The following is a 20,725-nucleotide window of genomic DNA, read 5'->3' on the forward strand; positions in this document are numbered from 1 at the left end:
GAAGGAATATGAGAGTCTAGAGTGTTTTTCCTGACAATATTTGGTGTAACTTGGTAATTACGGTATTAATTCTTAGTTAATTTAATAATTTTGGCCCATCGATTCATTTTTTCCATCTTAAAAATACTCTTCACAAGGCAAGCTTAATTTCTTCCTTCCTGAGAGGTATTTTTGGTTCTTTTTTTTTTTTTTGAGACATTTCTTATTTTATTTCTGTGAGGAAAAGATTTATAGCAGAGTTATTATAAAGCTGAACAGATATAATAGAAGACTTTGCTTATGAAGTTTCTCTATAATTGTTCTATTAGGAGTTATAAAATGTTAATAAGTGTTGATAAGATATTGAGGCAGAAGTTAATATTGTTGATGGAATCATTACTTTTCATTTTTTTGCCACATTATTAAATAATTTATTTTGACTAACCAGATTGTTCTGCACTAAACAATGATGTAACAACTAAGTATTATTTAAACTGATTTTCAGGGGATGATGGTTATGAGCAGATTTCCAGTGATGAAGATGGAATTGCTGACTTGGAACGTGAAACATTCAAGTATCCAAACTTCGATGTCGAATACACTGCCGAAGACTTAGCTTCAGTCCCTCCTATGACATATGACCCATATGATAGGGAGCTGGTACCACTCTTACACTTCAGCTGTCCGTACAAGACTACCTTTGAAATTGAAATCAGTAGGATGAAGGACCAAGGTCCAGATAAAGAAAACTCAGGGGCAGTAGAAGCCTCAGTGAAGTTGACTGAACTGTTGGATTTGTATCAAGAAGATAGAGGTGCAAAATGGGTAACAGCTTTAGAAGAAATTCCAAGTTTAATAATAAAAGGACTAAGTTATTTGCAGTTGAAAAACACAAAACAAGACGCCCTTGGTCAGTTGATAGACTGGACCATGCAAGCTTTAAATTTACAAGTAGCCCTTCGCCAACCCATTGCCTTAAATGTCCGACAGCTCAAAGCTGGGACCAAATTAGTGTCCTCACTAGCAGAATGTGGGACCCAAGGAGTCATGGGACTGCTACAAGCAGGAGTGATCAATGGCTTATTTGAGCTCTTGTTTGCTGATCATGTCTCATCTTCCCTTAAATTAAATGCATTTAAAGCTTTGGACAGTGTCATTAGTATGACAGAAGGAATGGAAGCTTTTTTGAGAAGTAGGCAGAGTGAAAAAAGTGGCTATCAAAAACTTCTGGAGCTCATACTTTTAGATCAGACTGTGAGGGTTGTCACTGCTGGTTCAGCTGTTCTTCAGAAATGCCATTTCTATGAAATTTTGTCAGAGATTAAAAGACTTGGTGACCATTTAGCAGAGAAGACTTCTTCTGTTCCTAACCACAGTGAACCTGATCATGATACTGATGCTGGAGTTGAGAGAACAAACCCAGAATATGAAAACGAGGTAGAGGCTTCTATGGATATGGATCTTCTGGAATCCTCAAATATAAGTGAAGGAGAAATAGAAAAGCTTATCAACCTCTTAGAGGAAGTTTTTCATTTAATGGAAACTGCACCTCATACAATGATCCAACCTCCTGTTAAGTCTTTCCCAACAATGGCACGTATTACTGGTCCACCAGAGAGGGATGATCCATACCCTGTTCTCTTTAGGTGAGACATTTTTTACTTTGGAAAGTATATTTCACCAATTATTAGAGGCAGTTGCATGTGGTTGCTTTTTTTTTTTAAGCTACAAAGCTTTGTTTTATTTTTTTACTTTATAATTTTATTTATTATTTACTTAAATTTTGGCCATGCTGCGTCTTAGTTGCTCTGCGGGCTTTTCTCTAGCTGGGGACGAATGGAGGCTGCTCTTCACTGCGGTGTGAGGGCTTTTCATTGCAGTGGATTCTCTTGTTGCAGAGCACAGGCTCTAGGGCACATGGACTTCAGTAGTTGCAGTTCCTGGGCACAAGAGCACAGGCTTAGTAGTTGTGGTGCACAGGCTTAGTTGCTGTGTGGCATGTGGGGTCTTCCTGGACCAGGGATTGAAGTGTCTCCTGCGTTGGCAGGTGGATTCTTTACCACTGAGCCACCAAGGAAGCCCCTTGTTTGTTTTTTTTTTAAATCTGTCTATAGGTAATGTGTGTCTTTGTAAGGATGCCTTGATATTTCAAAATAGGTCATAGTGAGAAGTGTGTTAACTGTATTTGAGCTATATTTTGTTAATACTTAAAAGTAGTAATAGCAACTTAAGTTAAAGATATAAGTAATAATCAACCATAGTGCTTATATTATCATATCTGTGAGCAAGAATAAAGGAGAAATTGCCGGGTGGCTTCCGGGAAGGTGAAGCAAAGAGGATGGCATAGGAAGGAGAGAGCTTTTCTGTGTAAGCCTCTTTCTACCTTATGATTCTAAAACATTGTAAGTGAAGCTGATACTTTACTAAGTTAATTTTACAGTCCTTGTTAAAGATACATTACAGGTTCAGTTGTCACTTGTTTCTGCCTTCTAACCCTCTAGTTATTTACTGGTACAGTTTTGCCATTTTTAGGTACCCACAGATTTTTAAAATTTGCTCAAAATTTGCTCATATTTGCTCAATTTGCTCAAAAATTTTAAAATTTTTGAGAGTTTCTTTTTTTTTTTGGCATTTTGCCTGTAAATAATTTTTTAACAAATGTAAAAATTGCATTTTTATTATTTTATTATTTCAGTGATTATTTTTTGCCTGGCTTTGGAGCATAATGTATTAACAAAAAAATCAATACTTGTCCATTCTAAAATCTGTACCTGTCCATTCCTGTTTTTAGCTGAAACTCATATTTGCCTTAGCTTGAATTCGTACAGGAGTTTAAGATGATAATTGCTAGAGCAAGGTCTAGTAGGAGATGAGGCCAAGAGTACAAGTGTAGCGGTTTCGCTTTGAACAAGAGAATAGAAACCTTTTGAGTATACAAATACAGTTATCTTTGTAGTATGGAGACAGTAGAGGAGACAGGTGCTTCTCACTGGTCATGTTTTTGGTAAATTAAGACTTAAAGTAATGCCCTGAGGGTGACTAAGTATAAGAAAAGAGATGATGCTCCCAAATAGTTATTGAGGGGAAACTAGTAATTAATGGCCTATTAAGTATTGTTGTTTTTTGTTCTCCCATAATTGGAGATCGTACATTTGGGTGTCAGATTTTAGGAAATAAAGGGTTTTGAATGCTGGGCTAAGGAATTTGGATTTTTTTTTTTTTTTTGCTGTGCTGCTTGGTACGTGGGATTTTAGTTTCCTGATCAGGGGTTGAATCCAGGCCCGTGACAGTGAAAGCGCTGAATCCTACCTGCTGGATGGCCAGGGAATTCTTGGGGATTTTGTTTTTAGAATGTGGAAGATCTTGAATATTTTAGAGTAGCAGATCTGATATGATCGAAGTAGTGTTCTAAGATTATATTATAGTTAAGAGATGTATTGCCATGAAAAAGAAATTGATGTTATTAGGTAGATAAGCCTGTCTGAAGATTCCAGGGTATGGGTATTGTGTTGAATACTGGGCCTAGTATAGTGGCATTTATAGAAAATGGGAAGACAAATACTGTGCCAATATTGAGAGTTTGTGGTGGAGCATTACTTGGACTTGGCAACTGGACCTGATAAGAGAAAGTAAGAAGGAGCTAAAATGCTTTGATGTTTCTAACTAGGGTATCTACTGGAACTGTGATTTTTATGGACAGAAATTGATAAATTAGGAGAGAGAGTGAACTTTGAAAAGGGAAATAATTACATTTTGGAAGGGTTAGTTTGAAGTGATGGCAAGGCTCTAATGTCCCATGTTGGGATCTTCAAGGTAATCCCCATATTGACTAGCTGGACTCAGAGGACTCAGTGTTGTAATCTCAACCAGGATTTATTACATCAAAAAGATACAAAACACAATCCCCAAAGGGAAGAGGTACATGGGACAAAGCCTGGGAAAATGAGTCATAAGCTTCCAGAGTCCTTTCCTAGTTTAGGCACAAAGGATCCCCTTAAGTCCCCCGGCAACAAATTGTGACATGTGTAAAATGTTGCATACTGAGGAAGTTCATTAGAATCTCAGCATCCAAGCTTCCTGTTGAGGGATAGCCATGTAGGCACCCAGTACCTTGCATGTACCAGAATTTCAGACTGCTAGAGAGAAAGCAGGTGTTCAGAATGAACCATATTATTTGCATAAACAGTTTATGTGCAGCGAGTATTCTTATCAGTTGGTGGGTCAAAGCTGTCCCAAAATCCAAGTCCCTAGAGGCCAGCCAAGGACCAGCCTTTCTAAGAATAAGCATTCTGAGGCCTGCCATGTTAACTATTTTCGAAACATTCTGTAACGTGATTAAGGGTGCTCTTAAGAGCGTAGAAGTGTTTACCTTTGTGGTAAGCATTTACTGCAGGTGTTTTCCTCATGATATAGAAGCCTGCGTTTAAGCAGAAATATGATTGAAAAGGCAATTTTATGCTTTTTGATTACAACTATGTGACATTCTGGAAAAGGCAAAACTATGGAGACAGTAGAAAGATCAGTGATTGCCAGGAATTAGGAGCTAGTTGGGGGATGCATAGATGGACAGAGTATTATTACGACAATGAAAATACTCTGTATCAGTAGCAGTTATGTCTGTTAGGGGTGTTAGGTAAATTCATACCTTTTCTGCTAAAACTGTGTGTACTAAAAATGGTTCTTGGATGTAATAAAAGTACTGTTGTATTAAGTACTGAAGATGGATAATTTGACCTTTTTTTCTTTCTAGAAGTACCAGTTCAGATATACTACCTGTAGTAAATCTGAATATACCAAATGCTTTTTATAGTATATGCACTGTATTCTTCCTAGATGCATGAATTCAGATATACTGATATGCCATGAGTTGAGTAGGACCATGGTTAAAAAGGAAGGAGCATTTGATAAGTGGCCTGGAAAGAAGGCCCAGAATTTAAAGTCAAGGTTGATTCTGGAAAGAGAAAATTTGTCAACAGTTACTAATTAAACATCTTTTGAATGCTAGGAAAAAGCTGTATAGAACTTTCACTTTCATTTGGTCCTGTGGAGAGAAGACTTGCTGTTCACATTATGTTTTTAATTAAAGCAGTATATTGCTGAGGATAAGGATTATTGCTGCTAAAATTTTTAACATTACCTGTCTAATGAAAACTGAGTAAATGGAATGTTTTGCACTAACTTAACATTTATCTTGTTACTTCTTCTGCAGGTATCTTCACAGTCATCACTTCTTGGAGTTGGTTACTTTGCTCCTATCAATTCCAGTGACAAGTGCACATCCTGGTGTGCTGCAAGCCACAAAAGATGTTTTAAAGTTTCTTGCACAGTCACAAAAGGGTCTTCTTTTTTTTATGTCAGAATATGAAGCAACAAATTTGTTGATCCGAGCTCTTTGTCATCTTTATGATCAAGATGAAGAAGACGGTCTCCAGTCTGATGGTGTTATTGATGATGCATTTGCCTTATGGCTGCAGGACTCCACACAGACATTGCAGTGTATTACAGAACTGTTTAGCCATTTTCAGCATTGTACAGCCAGTGAAGAAACTGACCACTCAGATCTGTTGGGAACTCTGCACAACCTTTACTTGATTACTTTTAATCCTGTGGGAAGATCAGCTGTTGGCCATGTTTTCAGTCTTGAGAAAAATCTCCAAAGTCTTATTACACTAATGGAGTACTATTCCAAAGAAGCCTTAGGGTAATTTTATGCTTACTCCTTAAATTTCCTGTTTTATTGGAAAACTACATCACTAGTGGGGTAGATTCTTGAAAGAATGTGTTGTTTTGAAAATAAAAACTATAATTTTTTGACATAGCCTATAACTTGTTAATCAAGGATTAGAATGATGAACTCTCTAAGATGTGGATATAAAGAAATGAAGTAGCAGCTTCTTCAGTTTCCCCAGAGAGTTAACAAAGATTGCAGCCGTAGTACTCCTGCTGATTTTTGTGGAGGGGAGTCATAAGCACAGAAATAATACACCTTAAGAGTCATGAGGACTGTCTTGGTGGCTCTGCCCTCACCTGCTAAGCTATTCATGATGCTCTGACTTTAGAAGTGTTTTGACTGGATGAGGGAGTTTGAGAATGATAGTGGTTTTTGAAGACCTTGCCCTGTTGGGCAGAGGGTTTTAGTCTATGAGAAGAGAAACTCGTTCCTCCTGGTTCATGCCAAAGCTGTGGTGTCCTTTGCATCTGAGTCTTGATATGACCCCTTGAGTGACTGATTTCTTGGGAGGACTGCAAAAGGCGAACAAGAGTGCTTCTATGCCTAGCTATACCTTTACAGTTCTGTAGTGGAAGTCTGAATAATCACGGTGGTAGGTTGATTCATCACACTTTCTCCTATATATCCAGAGTGAAAAAACATTTTAAAGGAGATTAACGAAGTGTACTTCCTAATCTTTCATTGCTGATGAAGTGTACTTACTCATATTTTATTGTTCTGATCATATTTCTTAATAGAATTCCACTTTCCATTTTGATGCATGTGCTTTGTTATTAATATACTTTTAAGTAGTGGTTTCAGGTGAAGTGGAGGTTAAAATGTGATTTCCTGTTTTCATAACGTTAGTAATGTTTAATGGTAAATTTCCTTTATCTTCTTAAAACCAAGTTAAAAAAAAAAAACAGTTAAAAAATTATTTGTATACCAAAACCTTTAAAACCTTATTTTGTTTCAGTGATTCCAAGTCTAAGAAGTCAGTCGCTTATAATTACGCGTGCATACTTATCTTGGTGGTGGTTCAGTCTTCCAGTGACGTCCAAATGTTGGAGCAGCATGCAGCATCTCTCTTGAAGCTTTGTAAAGCAGATGAAAATAATGCTAAATTGCAAGGTATGGCACTTGATCTTATTTTAAGCATTTATGATACATGAAGAAAAAAAGCCTTTGACTATCTGTAGTTCGTATTTGCCATTTGGGACCAGGGGCTTTATCATGTTTGATAATATACCTAGTAACACCTTGGGTTAACTTTCTGTATAAGTTAAAGCACCTTTTCTGGAGGTATTTTATATGGTATTCTTAAAAAGATTTTTTTAGGAAGTTGTTGAAAATACTTTTTTCTGGAAAGTCATGGAAATTTATGGGTGGTTGAAGTTCCTAATCAAAACAGAATTAAAGATGAAGTCAGAAGTTCAGTTTGTACAGAAGTTCAGAAGTAGTTTGTTAGGTGTGTATGTTTTCTTTGAATATGTACTTATTTCTGAGTACAACTTAGAAATCCATTTGTGGTTAACACATGTGTGCTATTCTCAAGTGAAAAATGATAAAAGTATTATTTTCTAAATGTATATTGAATGAAGTTTATTAAGTTTCTAATCAGTTCAGTTCAGGCGCTCAGTCGTGTCCGACTCTTTGCAACCCCATGAATCGCAGCACGCCAGGCCTCCCTGTCTATCACCATCTCCCGGAGTTCACTCAAACTCACGTCCATTGAGTCGGTGATGCGATCCAGCCATCTCATTCTCTGTAGTCCCCTTTTCCTGCCCCCAATCCCTCCCAGCATCAGAGTCTTTTCCAATGAGTCAACTCTTCGCATGAGGTGGCCAAAGTACTGGAGTTTCAGCTTTAGCATCATTCCTTCCAAAGAAATCCCAGGGCTAATCTCCTTCAGAATGGACTGGTTGGATCTCCTTGCAGTCCAAGGGACTCTCAAGAGTCTTCTCCAACACCACAGTTCAAAAGCATCGATTCTTTGGCACTCAGCTTTCTTCACAGTCCAACTTTCACTTGCATACATGACCACTGGAAAAACCATAGCCTTGACTAGACGGACCTTTGTTGGCAAAGTAATGTCTCTGCTTTTGAATATGCTATCTAGGTTGGTCATGACTTTCCTTCCAAGGAGTGTCTTTTAATTTCATGGCTGCAGTCACCATCTGCAGTGATTTTGGAGCCCCCAAAAATAAAGTCTGACACTGTTTCCACTGTTTCCCCATCTATTACCCATAATGTGATGGGACCGGATGCCATGATTTCATTTTCTGAATGTTGAGCTTTAAGCCAACTGTTTCACTCTCGTCTTTCACTTTCATCAAGAGGCTTTTGAGTTCCTCTTCACTTTCTGCCATAAGGGTGGTGTCATCTGCATATCTGAGGTGATTGATATTTCTCCCGGCAGTCTTGATTCCATCTTGTGCTTCTTCCAGCCCAGCATTTCTCGTGATGTACTCTGCATAGAAGTTAAATAAGCAGGGTGACAATATACAGCCTTGACGTACTCCTTTTCCTATTTGGAACCAGTCTGTTGTTCCATGTCCAATTCTAACTGTTGCTTCTTGACTTCATATAGGTTTCTCAAGAGGCAGGTCAGGTGGTCTGGTATTCCCATCTCTTTCAGAATTTTCCACAGTTTATTGTGATCCACCCAGTCAAAGGCTTTGGCATAGTCAATAAAGCAGAAATAGATGTTTTTCTGAAACTCTCTTGCTTTTTCCATGATCCAGCGGATGTTTGCAATTTGATCTCTGGTTCCTCTGCCTTTTCTAAAACCAGCTTGAACATCTGGAAGTTCACGGTTCACGTATTGCTGAAGCCTGGCTTGGAGAATTTTGAGCATTACTTTACTAGCGTGTGAGATGAGTGCAATTGTGTGGTAGTTTGAGCATTCTTTGGCATTACCTTTCTTTGGGATTGGAATGAAAACTGACCTTTTCCAGTCCTGTGGCCACTGCTGACTTTTCCAAATTTTCTGGCAAATTGAGTGCAGCACTTTCACAGCATCATCTTTCAGGATTTGGAATAGCTCAACTGGAGTTCCGTCACCTCCACTAGTTTTGTTCGTAGTGATGCTTTCTAAGGCCCACTTGACTTCACATTCCAGGATGTCTGGCTCTAGGTGAGTGATCTCATCATCGTGATTATCTTGGTCTTGAAGATCTTTTTTGTACAGTTCTATGTATTCTTGGCCACTTCTTCTTAATATCTTCTGCTTCTGTTAGGTCCATACCATTTCTGTCCTTTATTGAGCCCATCTTTGCATGAAATGTTCCTTTGGTATCTCTAATTTTCCTGAAGAGATCTCTAGTCTTTGCCATTCTGTTGTTTTCCTGTATTTCTTTGCATTGATTGCTAAGGAAGGCTTTCTTATCTCTTCTTGCTATTCTTTGGAACTCTGCATTCAGATGTTTATATCTTTCCTTTTCTCCTTTGCTTTTCGCTTCTCTTCTTTTCACAGCTATTTGTAAGGCCTCCCCAGACAGCCATTTTGCTTTTTTGCATTTCTTCTCCATGGGGATGGTCTTGATCCCTGTCTCCTGGACAGTGTCACGAACTTCAGTCCATAGTTCATCAGGCACTCTATCAGATCTAGTCCCTTAAATCTATTTCTCACTTTACTATATAATCATAAGGGATTTGATTTAGGTCATATCTGAATGGTCTAGTGGTTTTCCCTACTTTCTTCAATTTAAGTCTGAATCTGGCAATAAAGAGTTCATGATCTGAGCAACAGTCAGCTCCCGGTCTTGTTTTTTGCTGACTGTATAGAGCTTCTCCATCTTTGGCTACAAAGAATATAGTCAGTCTGATTTCGGTGTTGACCATCTGGTGATGTCCATGTGTAGAGTCTTTTCTTGTGTTGTTGGAAGAGGGTGTTTGTTATGACCAGCCTTTCTGTATTCCAAGGCCAAATTTGCCTGTTACTCCAGGTGTTTCTTGACTTCCTACTTTTGCATTCCAGTCCCCTATAATGAAAAAGACATCTTTTTTGGGTGTTAGTTCTAAAAGGTCTTATAGGTCTTCATAGAACCGTTCAACTTCAGCTTCTTCAGCATTACTGGTTGGGGCATAGACTTAGATTACTGTGTTATTGAATGGTTTGCCTTGGAAATGAACAGAGATCATTCTGTCGTTTTTGAGATTGCATCCAAGTACTGCATTTCAGACTCTTTTGTTGACCATGATGGTTACTTCTTCTGAGGAGTATGGTATATTTCTGAGGAGAAATAGTATGGCTATTTCTTCTGAGGGATTCCTGTCCTCAGTAGTAGATATAATGGTCATCTGAGTTAAATTCACCCATTCCAGTCCATTTTAGTTCACTGATTCCTAGAATGTCGACGTTCACTCTTGCCATCTCCTGTTTGACCACTTCCAATTTGCCTTGATTCATGGACCTGACATTCCAGGTTCCTATGCAATACTGCTCTTTACCGCATCGGACCTTGCTTCTATCACCAGTCCCATCCACAACTGGGTATTGTTTTTGCTTTGGCTCCATCCCTTCATTCTTTCTGGAGTTATTTCTCCACTGATCTCCAGTAGCATATTGAGCACCTACAGACCTGGGGAGTTCCTCTTTCAGTATCCTATCATTTTGCCTTTTCATGCTGTTCATGGCGTTCTCTAGGTAAGAATACTGAAGTGGTGTGCTGTTCCCTTCTCCAGTGGCCCACATTCTGTCAGCCCTCTCCACCATGACCAGCCTGTCTTGGGTGGCCCCACAGGGCATGGCTTAGTTTCATACGGTTTATAATAAGGTGAACCTTATTATGTGGGTAGTCTTGAAAAGTTCAAGGTATTTAATTATAGGTTTTTATTATTTTATTTTTGTTCTTGGCTTTTGAACTAGCCAAATAGAAAATTTAACACAGTAAATGTCAGGATAGCATGTGGCCACTTCTCTTTTTTGTCTTTTGTCCATGCTGCGCAGTATGTGGGATCTTAGATCTTAGTTCCCTGACCAGGGATGGAACCTGTCTCCTTTGCAGTGGAAGTGAGGAGTGTTAACCACTGGACTGCTTGGGAAATCCCAGGCCTCTTTTTCTTTTAATCCTAAAAAGATTAAAGTTTAGGATTAATCCTAAAAAGATTAAAGTGTTACCAGTAAAAGTTGGATACTAAACTCAATTTTCCATATTGAAAATAGGTTGTTTTTTCCCCCTCAAAGTATGCCCTTAGAAAAAGAGGGTGTGTAGCATCTTCAAAGGTATTATTAATGCTTTAGTACATATTCTGGGTGATGAGTACACTTAAATTTATTTTTCGTTTTATCTTTCATTTGAGCAATATATATTCTATATACATGAAAGAGGTAATTTAAAATTGTATAGGAAAAATATTCAGATATAAACTGTTGTAATCCTAAAAAGGAGTGTAGTAGCAAGGAGAGACGACTCCTATTTGCAGTTTCTGTCAGTTCTTCTAATAAGTGTCTAGAAATTATTACATTAGAACGCTTTTAGAAAAACATTTTTGGTGATAGTCAGGTTCTATCCCTGGGCCGGAAAGGTCCCGTGGAGAAGGAAATGGCAACCAACTCCAGTATTCTTGCCTGGAACACTCCATGTACAGAGGAACCTTGACGGGCAACAGTCCACAGGGTCACAAAGAGTCAGACGTGATTGAGTGACTAACACTTTGACTTCACTTTTACAGCATAGCTTCTAGGTGGTTCAGTTGCAATAAATGGTGTATTTCATGTATTTCTTCCACAAACAAAGTTTCCTCTGTTACTGTTTTAGGGTTGAGAGTGATCACTTTTACTTTTGTAAAGGCAGATTAGGAAATTGACAAAATTTTAAATTTGTGTCACAGGAAAAGGCCCTCAGCAAATGTTCCTCCATGGGTTTGATCCTGTTAGAAATGAATACATTTGTGTATGCTGTTTTGGAGGTGTGGAAATCAGTGGTAGTATTAGGTGAATAAGCACTATGTTATTTTGTTTGTTTATGGGCAGTTAATTTTATAATTGTTTTAATGTTGTAAGTTGATTGCTATAGAAAAATTCAGTTTAGTTAGATAGTTCTGTTTAATCGTATAAACATTTAAGTTTTCAGAAGCCAAATAACTAAGAGTGATAGCTTCTTATTTCTAAACCAGTGTAGTATGACATTTACATTTCATTTTAAGGCTTGTTTAAATAATTTAGACACATAATTCCTATATAAAAATCACTCCATTGAAATGAACATGGATTTTGCAATCTAAAAATGTGGCTTTTCTTTGGAAAAGAATACCTTCACTTCCTTTGTTATTAAGGCTTGTTTGTAAGGCTTTTATTTTAAAATATTATGTTGTAAATTACTGTTTTCATTTTTAAGAACTTGGCAAGTGGCTTGAACCTCTGAAAAACCTTAGATTTGAGATTAACTGCATCCCAAACCTAATTGAATATGTTAAACAGGTAAGTAAAATTTAAAAGTATCTTGATTTTATGGAACTGTGTGGTAGTATATAGTAATGTTGTATTAAATCACTTGTATAGATAATGTAGTTAAGTATACTTGATTGATTTACTAGTCCTGTGGCTATAGATTGGTAGTGGGTATAGATGGATACGTGATTTGTGTGTATACTTGAACACAGATGCCCACAACGATATTGCTTTCTATTGCCAGATTCTGTCCTATTTTTTTTCTTCTCAAATAAGAATAATATCACCTACCATTTTGGTGACATTTACAAAAATGTTTTAAAGTTAAATGCTATGATAATGTGATATATAATTGTTTTAGTTAAACTTTCTGAAAAAGAATTTCCCTCAAAAATTTTAGGTGAAAATTGGTAAGAGTTAATTCTAGATAATTGGAATGAGGACTAGTTCTGTTTGTTCATTTGGGATGGTTAAATTACTTCAATCTACAATTGAAGTAATTCATGAGAGTTGAAAAATCATATAGTTCATAATATTACAGTTGAAAAATTCGTATACAAGTCAAGTAATTCATAATGCAAAACTTTGTTATAATCAAAACATTGTTAGTTGGGGAAGTTTAAAAAGTTTTTTTTGCTCCTTAGTTGATCCAGTGTGTATCATAGGATGAAGGACTAAAGGTGCTCTTCTTTTTTTTAAAAGTGCTCTTCTTTTTAAGTGCTTTAAAAAAGAAAAAGTGCTCTTTTTTTTAAGGTGCTCTTCCTTCTTTTTTTCTTTTAAAATGATGCATAAGAAGTTTTAAACTAGAGGGTCAGAATGGACCTTGAATGATCCTTTTCCTCCATCTCCCCCAAAGAGTACTTTTACCTCCTACAATGCCATCATATTCTTCTGTTATTTTATGCCTCAAAGACAATCTAGAGTTTTTCATTATATTCAGTCTTTTATTTAGCAGAGGTACATTTGTGTCCTGTAAATTTAGATGGTCAGGTATTTAGGGTACTTGTGCATAGTTAGGAGAATATATTAAGTATCCAGTAAAATACCAGAGGACTTGGATTAAAGTATTTAACCAGTAAAAAGTTCAGTGCTAGAAATTTGAATTGCATGTTATAATTAAAATTTTTAATTTTTATGTAAATCCTTGTCCCATTAAGTATGGTTATTATAAATAACTCTCTAAGGTGTGCTAAAAAACAGCTGATCTAAGACAGAAACGTCATTCTGTGACTCCCTGCTGCCTTAAGTAACTTGTGGGATAACTGAAAGGCAGCAAGGAAGAAGTTAGAGGGAAAGACAACCCAAGGTGGGGAAAGTGAAAGTGAAAGTTGCTCCGTCGTGTCCGACTCTTTGCAACCTCATGGACTACGCAGTCCATGGAATTCTCCAGGCCAGGATACTGGAGTGGATAGCCTTTCCCTTCTCCAGGGGATCTTCCCAACCGCAGGGATCAAATCCAGGTGTCCCGCATTGCAGGCGGATTCTTTACCGGCTGAGCTACAATGGTGGGAAACATGAGGAAAAGGGTTTTCTTATTTTTAGGTTTCTCCTCTGAGGTTTAAAGGCTGAAGTAGTAACATTTTAAAGTTGTATTTCTTCCACGTTTTTTAAACCATCTATATGCTGCTCTTTGAAAATTACAAAAATAAAGCAACTTAAGTGTAACTCTTTGTTGCCAGGAAAACATAGCCTGGGCAGGTGCTAAGGACATAGGTAACTATTTCTTCTTCCTCTCTTCATGCCCCAAATGGCCATCATAACTAGATTCCTGTGGTATTTTTGAAATGTATGTTATATAGTATTAAACCACTCCCTGATGCTTCATTAATTTTGAAAGAGGTTTTTGTACCCACAGGGCTCTGTAAAATCAGAATCCCTTGCTTCCTTTTTGGAAAAACGGATATATAGAAAGAGTATCCAAAAAGGAGCTATTTTAAATTCTTAACACAGAGAGTTCATACCTATCTGTATGTAGCCTTTGTTTTTTAGTCAGTACTTTTTAATATACTTGTGTCAGCAGTTATTAATTTTATAAACATAATGTCACATATGATACAACATATGCCAAAGATTGCATAACCTTTAAAACTTCATTAGCTTTATTCATGTTTTAAGTGCACTAAGGAAGTTTAAAATGATATAAGTACTTAACTTGAAACTCCTGTTTTTAACCAATGCCTTCTCTGGGTCTGATAGGTACTAAGAAATTAAAGTTTCTGTTCATTTTTATTTTTGAAGAATACTGATAACTTGATGACCCCAGAAGGAGTTGGCCTTACTACTGCCTTGCGTGTTCTCTGTAATGTGGCCTGTCCCCCGCCCCCTGTTGAAGGTAATGTGTCTACTATATTTAAAAACTATTCTTTAAGCCTGGTGTAAATATCATTTATTAAATAAAATACTCAAAAATCTTAACCAGTGATTAATACTTAAGTAATTAGTTTTTTGTTTTTTTTCTCCCTTATTTATGTAAAGGTCAACAGAAAGACCTGAAATGGAATCTTGCTGTCATTCAGCTTTTTTCTGCTGAAGGAATGGACACCTTTATTCGGGTGCTGCAAAAATTGAACAGTATTCTGACTCAGCCATGGAGGCTCCATGTCAACATGGGGACTACCCTTCACAGAGTTACTACCATTTCAATGGCTCGCTGCACACTCACTCTTCTTAAAACTATGTTAACGGAACTGCTGAGAGGTGGATCCTTTGAGTTTAAGGACATGCGTGTTCCTTCAGCACTTGTGACTTTACACATGCTCCTGTGCTCTATCCCTCTCTCAGGTCGTTTGGATAGTGATGAACAGAAAATTCAGAATGATATCATTGATATCTTACTGACTTTTACCCAAGGAGTTAATGAAAAGCTCACTATCTCAGAAGAGACTCTAGCTAACAATACTTGGTCTTTAATGTTAAAAGAAGTTCTTTCTTCGATATTGAAGGTTCCTGAAGGATTTTTTTCTGGACTCATACTCCTTTCAGAGCTGCTGCCTCTACCATTGCCCATGCAAACAACTCAGGTATCACTTCCATATAACATGCATCTTATAAATGATGGCAATAACACTTTTAAAAACCAGTGGTTTTTCTTAAAAAAACAAAAACAAAAGACCCCCCTCATCTCCTTCCCCTAAGAAAGACATAAAATACCTGGATGAGGGTGAGATAAAAACTGAAGCAAGTTGGTCATTAAGGAAACATGGGAGTAACATTTTAAATAAATTTTTGTTAATGTGAATTTTATTATGCTGTTACGTATACTTGTACTTTTGTTTTTAAATCTTTTTCCCCCACCATTAACTAGGTTGCTTCATCAATGGACTCTGCTCTACTGACTGCTAACCTGAGAACAATAAGATTTTTTATTAGATGCAATGAATTCAAGCAAATGTTTATTTGTACAACAGAAAATTAAATGTTTTAAGCATGCAGTAAAGATGTTCTTTTCATAATAGTTCTTCCTGAACAGTTTTTGTGATTGTAAATAAATATTAAAAAAAAATCTACGTACACACACATTATACTTTTTTAACAGGTTATTGAGCCACATGATATATCAGTGGCACTCAACACCCGAAAGTTGTGGAGCATGCACCTTCATGTTCAAGCAAAGTTGCTCCAAGAAATAGTTCGCTCTTTCTCTGGCACAACCTGCCAGCCCATTCAACATATGTTACGGCGTATTTGTGTTCAATTGTGTGACCTTGCCTCACCAACTGCACTTCTGATTATGAGAACTGTGTTGGATTTGATTGTAGAAGACTTGCAAAGGTATTTTCATTTTGCACTAAAATTTTTTTCCTCAAGGTATTTTTGACACAAATACTTTTTAAAAAAATTAACTTAGACTTTGGAAACCAGGCTTTAGAATGCTCAGATAATACGTGTACATATAAAATATACACAACACAGACACATGTATATGTGAATATATAAAGGTAAATTTTGATTAGAAAGCTATTATTTTATCTGCAAGATACCTTGAAGTATTTCAAGTTTTGGGATGCTGGAAAAGTGAACTGTGAAGTACTCTGATTTAAGAAAATATGTTATTGAAAACCCAAATTTACAAAATTTTATAGTAATTGTAAAATTCCAGAGTTGTCATACCCAAGGAATGAAATTTTTTACATAAAATGTGTATAATACGTGTTGAAAAAGCAAATTACTAAGTAATGCCTTAAAATCAAGAATTTTGTTTACTAAATGTGTTGATTTTATTTCAGCACTTCAGAAGATAAAGAAAAACAATATACTAGCCAAACCACCAGGTTGCTTGCTCTTCTTGATGCTCTGGCTTCACACAAAGCTTGTAAATTAGCTATTTTGCATCTAATTAGTGGAACTATTAAAGGTGATGAAAGATATGCAGAGATATTCCAGGATCTGTTGGTTTTGGTGCGGTCTCCTGGAGACAGTGTTATTCGTCAGCAGTGTGTTGAATATATCACATCCATTTTGCAGTCTCTCTGTGATCAGGTATTTATAGTTATTTTTATAAATTCTTTGTGGGTGTATATATTTTTTAAAAACTTCTCCTGATGTAATTCTTGGCTGCTAACAAAAAGATCTCATCTGTTTCATTATTCATATTATTGTTTAGGGGGGATATTTGACCACTGAACCAACAATAAAATGATTTGGTGCTACATAACTTTCTTTGACCTTGTACATCACATGTTTCTCTAAAGAGGTTTTTTCATTGTCTTTATGAGATACTGTCTTTGGGTATTTATTCTGTGTGCTGTTGTATTCTTTGGGGTTGGTTATGTCTGGTAGTTTCATTTTCTTTCCTATTATATTCTGTACCGATTCATTCTTGAATATTGTAGTTTTGTGATTGGTTGAATTAATACTATATTTTTTTGTTTGGGTATTTTTTTTTTTTAATTAAAAAAAAATTTTTTTAGCCATGCCTAAAGGTATGTGGGGATCTTAGTTCCCCAACCAGGAAAGTGCAGAGTCTTAACCACTGGGAAGCCAGGGAAGTCTTTGCAACTTTGGAAGGCATCACAGCCTACTACAGTTTTAGCGTGTTTCAGGTTACTGTGCTTATAGATGTTGACTAAAAGTAGTAGTACTTCTTCCTGCTGTTTCTATTATTGACTTCCAGTTGGTAGTTCCATGAGTTAATGAGAATTGCTTTAACTTTTAAAGCCCATTGTTACAGGGATCATCATAGATTTCTCTGCCTGATAGGATTTTAGCTTGTCAAAATGCTCCTACTATCTAATTAATCAAATGTGATTTTTCCAGGCAGAGTATTTTTAATAGGATCCCATATTAGAAGATTTGGGAGGAGGGCATGGCAACCCACTCCAGTATTCTTGCCTGGAGAATTCTCGTGGACAGAGAAGCCTGGCGGGCTACAGTCCTTGGGGTTGCAAAGAGTCAGACATGACTGAGTGACTAAGCACACACATATTAGGAGATTACCTTTTTCTAGCTAAAAAAAAAAAATTAAAAAAATCCAATTTGATTACATTTAACACTCAAGTCAAGAAGGAACATTTTTTGTGTGATTTGTTTTCACAAAAAGGAGATCTGGTAGAAAATAGTTTTGGACCTGGTAAAAAGGCTGTTTTAAGTTTTATACCTCAAAATGTCCAATCAGCTGGTATTTGTTTTATAATTAATATTGAGTTGTATGACCATGCTGAGTAACAGTTTAGCATCCTAGCTACCCTGATCACATAAACTTCATTCTTGGCTGGCCTCACCTAGTTGTATTTCCTTTCTATTCAAGCTTTGTTTTATAGTTCTAACCCAAGTTGAATAGTGGTTTCCAGTGTGTTGAAGTGGTTAAAGGCAATAACGCATACCTAAAAATGTTTCTGTAAAGTCTGCTTTACTTCTGTAAAGAGTAGTGTGGGTTTTTAGTTACTGTTAGGTAAACTTGCTGACATTGAAAAATTTGAATTTTAGATGTATATAAAAACGAGGGGAAAATATTGGAAGATTGTGCCTAAATGTTTTTTCGTTCCATCCATTTCTTTTTGTGATATTTTAAATTCAAGTATGGATATATTTATTAAAATTTATTTCTCTGAATGCTTTATTTATAAATTTAAAAATATTCAGATGAATAAATATAATAATTTAAAATATTTTCATACCCAAAGTACTAACCTAACCATTTGAAGATAGAAACTACACTTAGTATAAGCCAGAAGGAAAAATTTTTCAAAGAGATGTTCTTTTAAAATAAGAATACTGTGAATCAGGTTCCGCTGCCAAGTGGTTAGGTGTCAGTCTTACAAAATAGAAACACTGTGAAGCAAATTCTTTAGGTGTGTATCCTTGTATTAACCTTTGTAGAAGGGCAGAACAACTCCTTTGTATTTAATGTGTTTGAATCTGTGTTTGGGATGGGATAATAATTATAATATTTCAATAACTACTAAGTACTAATTGCTGTGTATTTCAGAAATAAAAGCTCGAAGTGATAGTGACAATCATTTAAAAAAATTGTTTTTTCCCCAACTCCCCTCCTCCCTCACAGGACATTGCACTAATTTTGCCAAACTCTTCTGAAGGTTCTGTTTCTGAACTGGAGCAACTCTCCAATTCTCTACCAAACAAAGAACTGATGGCCTCAATCTGTGACTGTCTCCTGGCTGTGGTAGCTAACTCTGAGAGCAGTTACAGCTGTTTACTGACATGTGTCAGAACAATGATGTTTCTTGCAGAGCATGATTATGGATTATTTCATTTAAAAAGGTAATGCTTTATCTAATTTAATTCTGTTGTTACTTAATTGACTCTTTTGCGGTCCCATGGACTGTCGCCCGCCAGGCTCCTCTGTCCACGGGATTTCCCAGGCAAGATTACTGGAATGGGTTGCCATTTCCTTCTCCAGGAGATCTTCCCAACCCAGGGATTGACCCTGCGTCTCCTGCGGTGGCAGGTGGATTCTTTACCACTGAGCCACCAGGAAATGGTAAAAATTTACTATTTTCTTGTATTTTAATCCCCCCATATTAATTAATTCATAGATGTTGTAGAAGGTGGAAGGTATGATTTCTTTCATGTGGAGAAATTTTGAATTTGTGGAAAAGATTGATTAGCAATGAAATGTACTAGTAATAAAATCTTTAGGTAATGTAAATTGAGAAGGAAAACTTATCATTCCAGGGTCATTAATTCAGTGCTCGAAGATACTTGTTTGGTTGGCATAGACTCCACTAGTTCTTCAAAGATGATGGTAGTGTGGTATTCTGGACTCTGAAGCTGAAAGTGCTGATTCTGCGTGTTTTATTCTCTAGAGGAGTGGCTGATCTGAAATGGATTTGAAATGATGTAAATCTCATGCTGCTCAGTCTCTCAGGTGTAATTTCTGCTCCCCATTGCTATCCATGCCCTCGTCTTTTTCTTCACTAGGGAAATAGATAGCTACTACTTAGTTTCCCTGAGAATTCGTAGAAGTGTGTAGGATTATGAGATCTAAAGGATTAGGCAACATGTATTTGTGTCTCTCATCAATTCTTATAACGTTGGTTGAAAACATATGTTCCAGGTAGAGTGCTTGGTGCTGCTTCCCATCTTTCCCCCTGCTTAGCCTGTCCTCCTGTACTCTCTCTCAGTTAATGGTACCTGCTGAACATGTAGGTTCTCCCCCTGCCACCTCCCAGTCTTTCACCAAAGTCTTTAAATTTTATTTCTTCAATGTCTTTTTTCCTATTGCCCAGATATTTACCTTTAAAACTCGTCTTATACACTACATATCCAATTAAACTTAATTTTTTAAAAAAGCTGGCTCCGCTAGGTTCATGTAAGTCATTGTAACCTATTTCCTTTGTTTCTTCAGCTTGGATCTTTCTGCTGAGCTCCATGTAACTCATGTATCTATTTGATGTCTCTACTTAGCCATCTAATGGGCACCCAAGCTGAACGAAAGCAGAGCTCTTGATATTCTTGCCTCAGACATGTTTCTGTCTTGCTTAACTTGGTAAATGTTAAACGTGAAGATTCTTGCTGCTTCTCTTTTCCTTTCTTCCTGCTTCCAGTCTGTCAAGAAGTCCAGTACCTTATGTTTTCAAAACATCCTGAATCTGATCGCCTTTCTCCACCTCCATCGTTACCACCCGTGTCCCCTCCACTGTATTTGCCTATATGACCCATTGCAATAGCCTCCAGTCTTCTCTTCTTACTTCTAGTATTGTCCCCATAAAAAATATTTTCTTAGTGCTCAGATTGATCTTTTTAAACTTAAAACAAGGTATTTGTCATTATTATTTTGCTTAAATCCTTCTGTTGGCTTTCCATTGAACTGCAAAAAAAATTCAAACTTGATATTGATCTCTAGGGCTCTTATACAGTCCAGCTCTTGCTTATCTTTCTGACTTTTCTCATAGCTCTTTTATCCTCAATTTGGCTCCCTGTCAGGCTCATTCCTATTTCTAGACCTTTTTTTTTCTTTCCTAAAATGCTTGTTCCCTAGTTTCTTCTAGGACTTATTTTTTTACTTCACTCAGGTATCTGTATCAATATATTTCCTGCCTAAATGCCTGCCTAAAATGCATATCCTTTGTGTCCCCATTCCTTATACCCCTTTATATTTTGACATTATGTCTTCTCGATGCTTTCATTCTATTAGAAGTAGACAGATGATCAACATGTAAATAAAATACACAGCGTGTTAT

The 20,725-nt window shown here is 36.7% G+C and overlaps 1 protein-coding gene across 2 annotated transcripts in view; it reads left to right on the forward strand.

The window, feature by feature from the left end:
* Nucleotides 1-20,725, forward strand: part of VIRMA (vir like m6A methyltransferase associated) — a 63,701-nt gene that overhangs the window by 29,039 nt on the left and 13,937 nt on the right. For both annotated transcript variants that reach the window (XM_055546646.1, XM_055546647.1), the window contains exons 8-16: nt 485-1,625; nt 5,189-5,680; nt 6,666-6,820; nt 12,031-12,113; nt 14,322-14,415; nt 14,559-15,103; nt 15,619-15,854; nt 16,310-16,562; nt 18,586-18,803. In XM_055546646.1, the coding sequence (XP_055402621.1) occupies nt 485-1,625; nt 5,189-5,680; nt 6,666-6,820; nt 12,031-12,113; nt 14,322-14,415; nt 14,559-15,103; nt 15,619-15,854; nt 16,310-16,562; nt 18,586-18,803 (3,217 nt within the window). The remainder of the gene's footprint in view (nt 1-484; nt 1,626-5,188; nt 5,681-6,665; nt 6,821-12,030; nt 12,114-14,321; nt 14,416-14,558; nt 15,104-15,618; nt 15,855-16,309; nt 16,563-18,585; nt 18,804-20,725) is intronic.

This window comes from Bubalus kerabau, chromosome 14 (assembly GCF_029407905.1).
Source record: "Bubalus kerabau isolate K-KA32 ecotype Philippines breed swamp buffalo chromosome 14, PCC_UOA_SB_1v2, whole genome shotgun sequence".
NCBI lineage: Eukaryota > Metazoa > Chordata > Mammalia > Artiodactyla > Bovidae > Bubalus > Bubalus kerabau.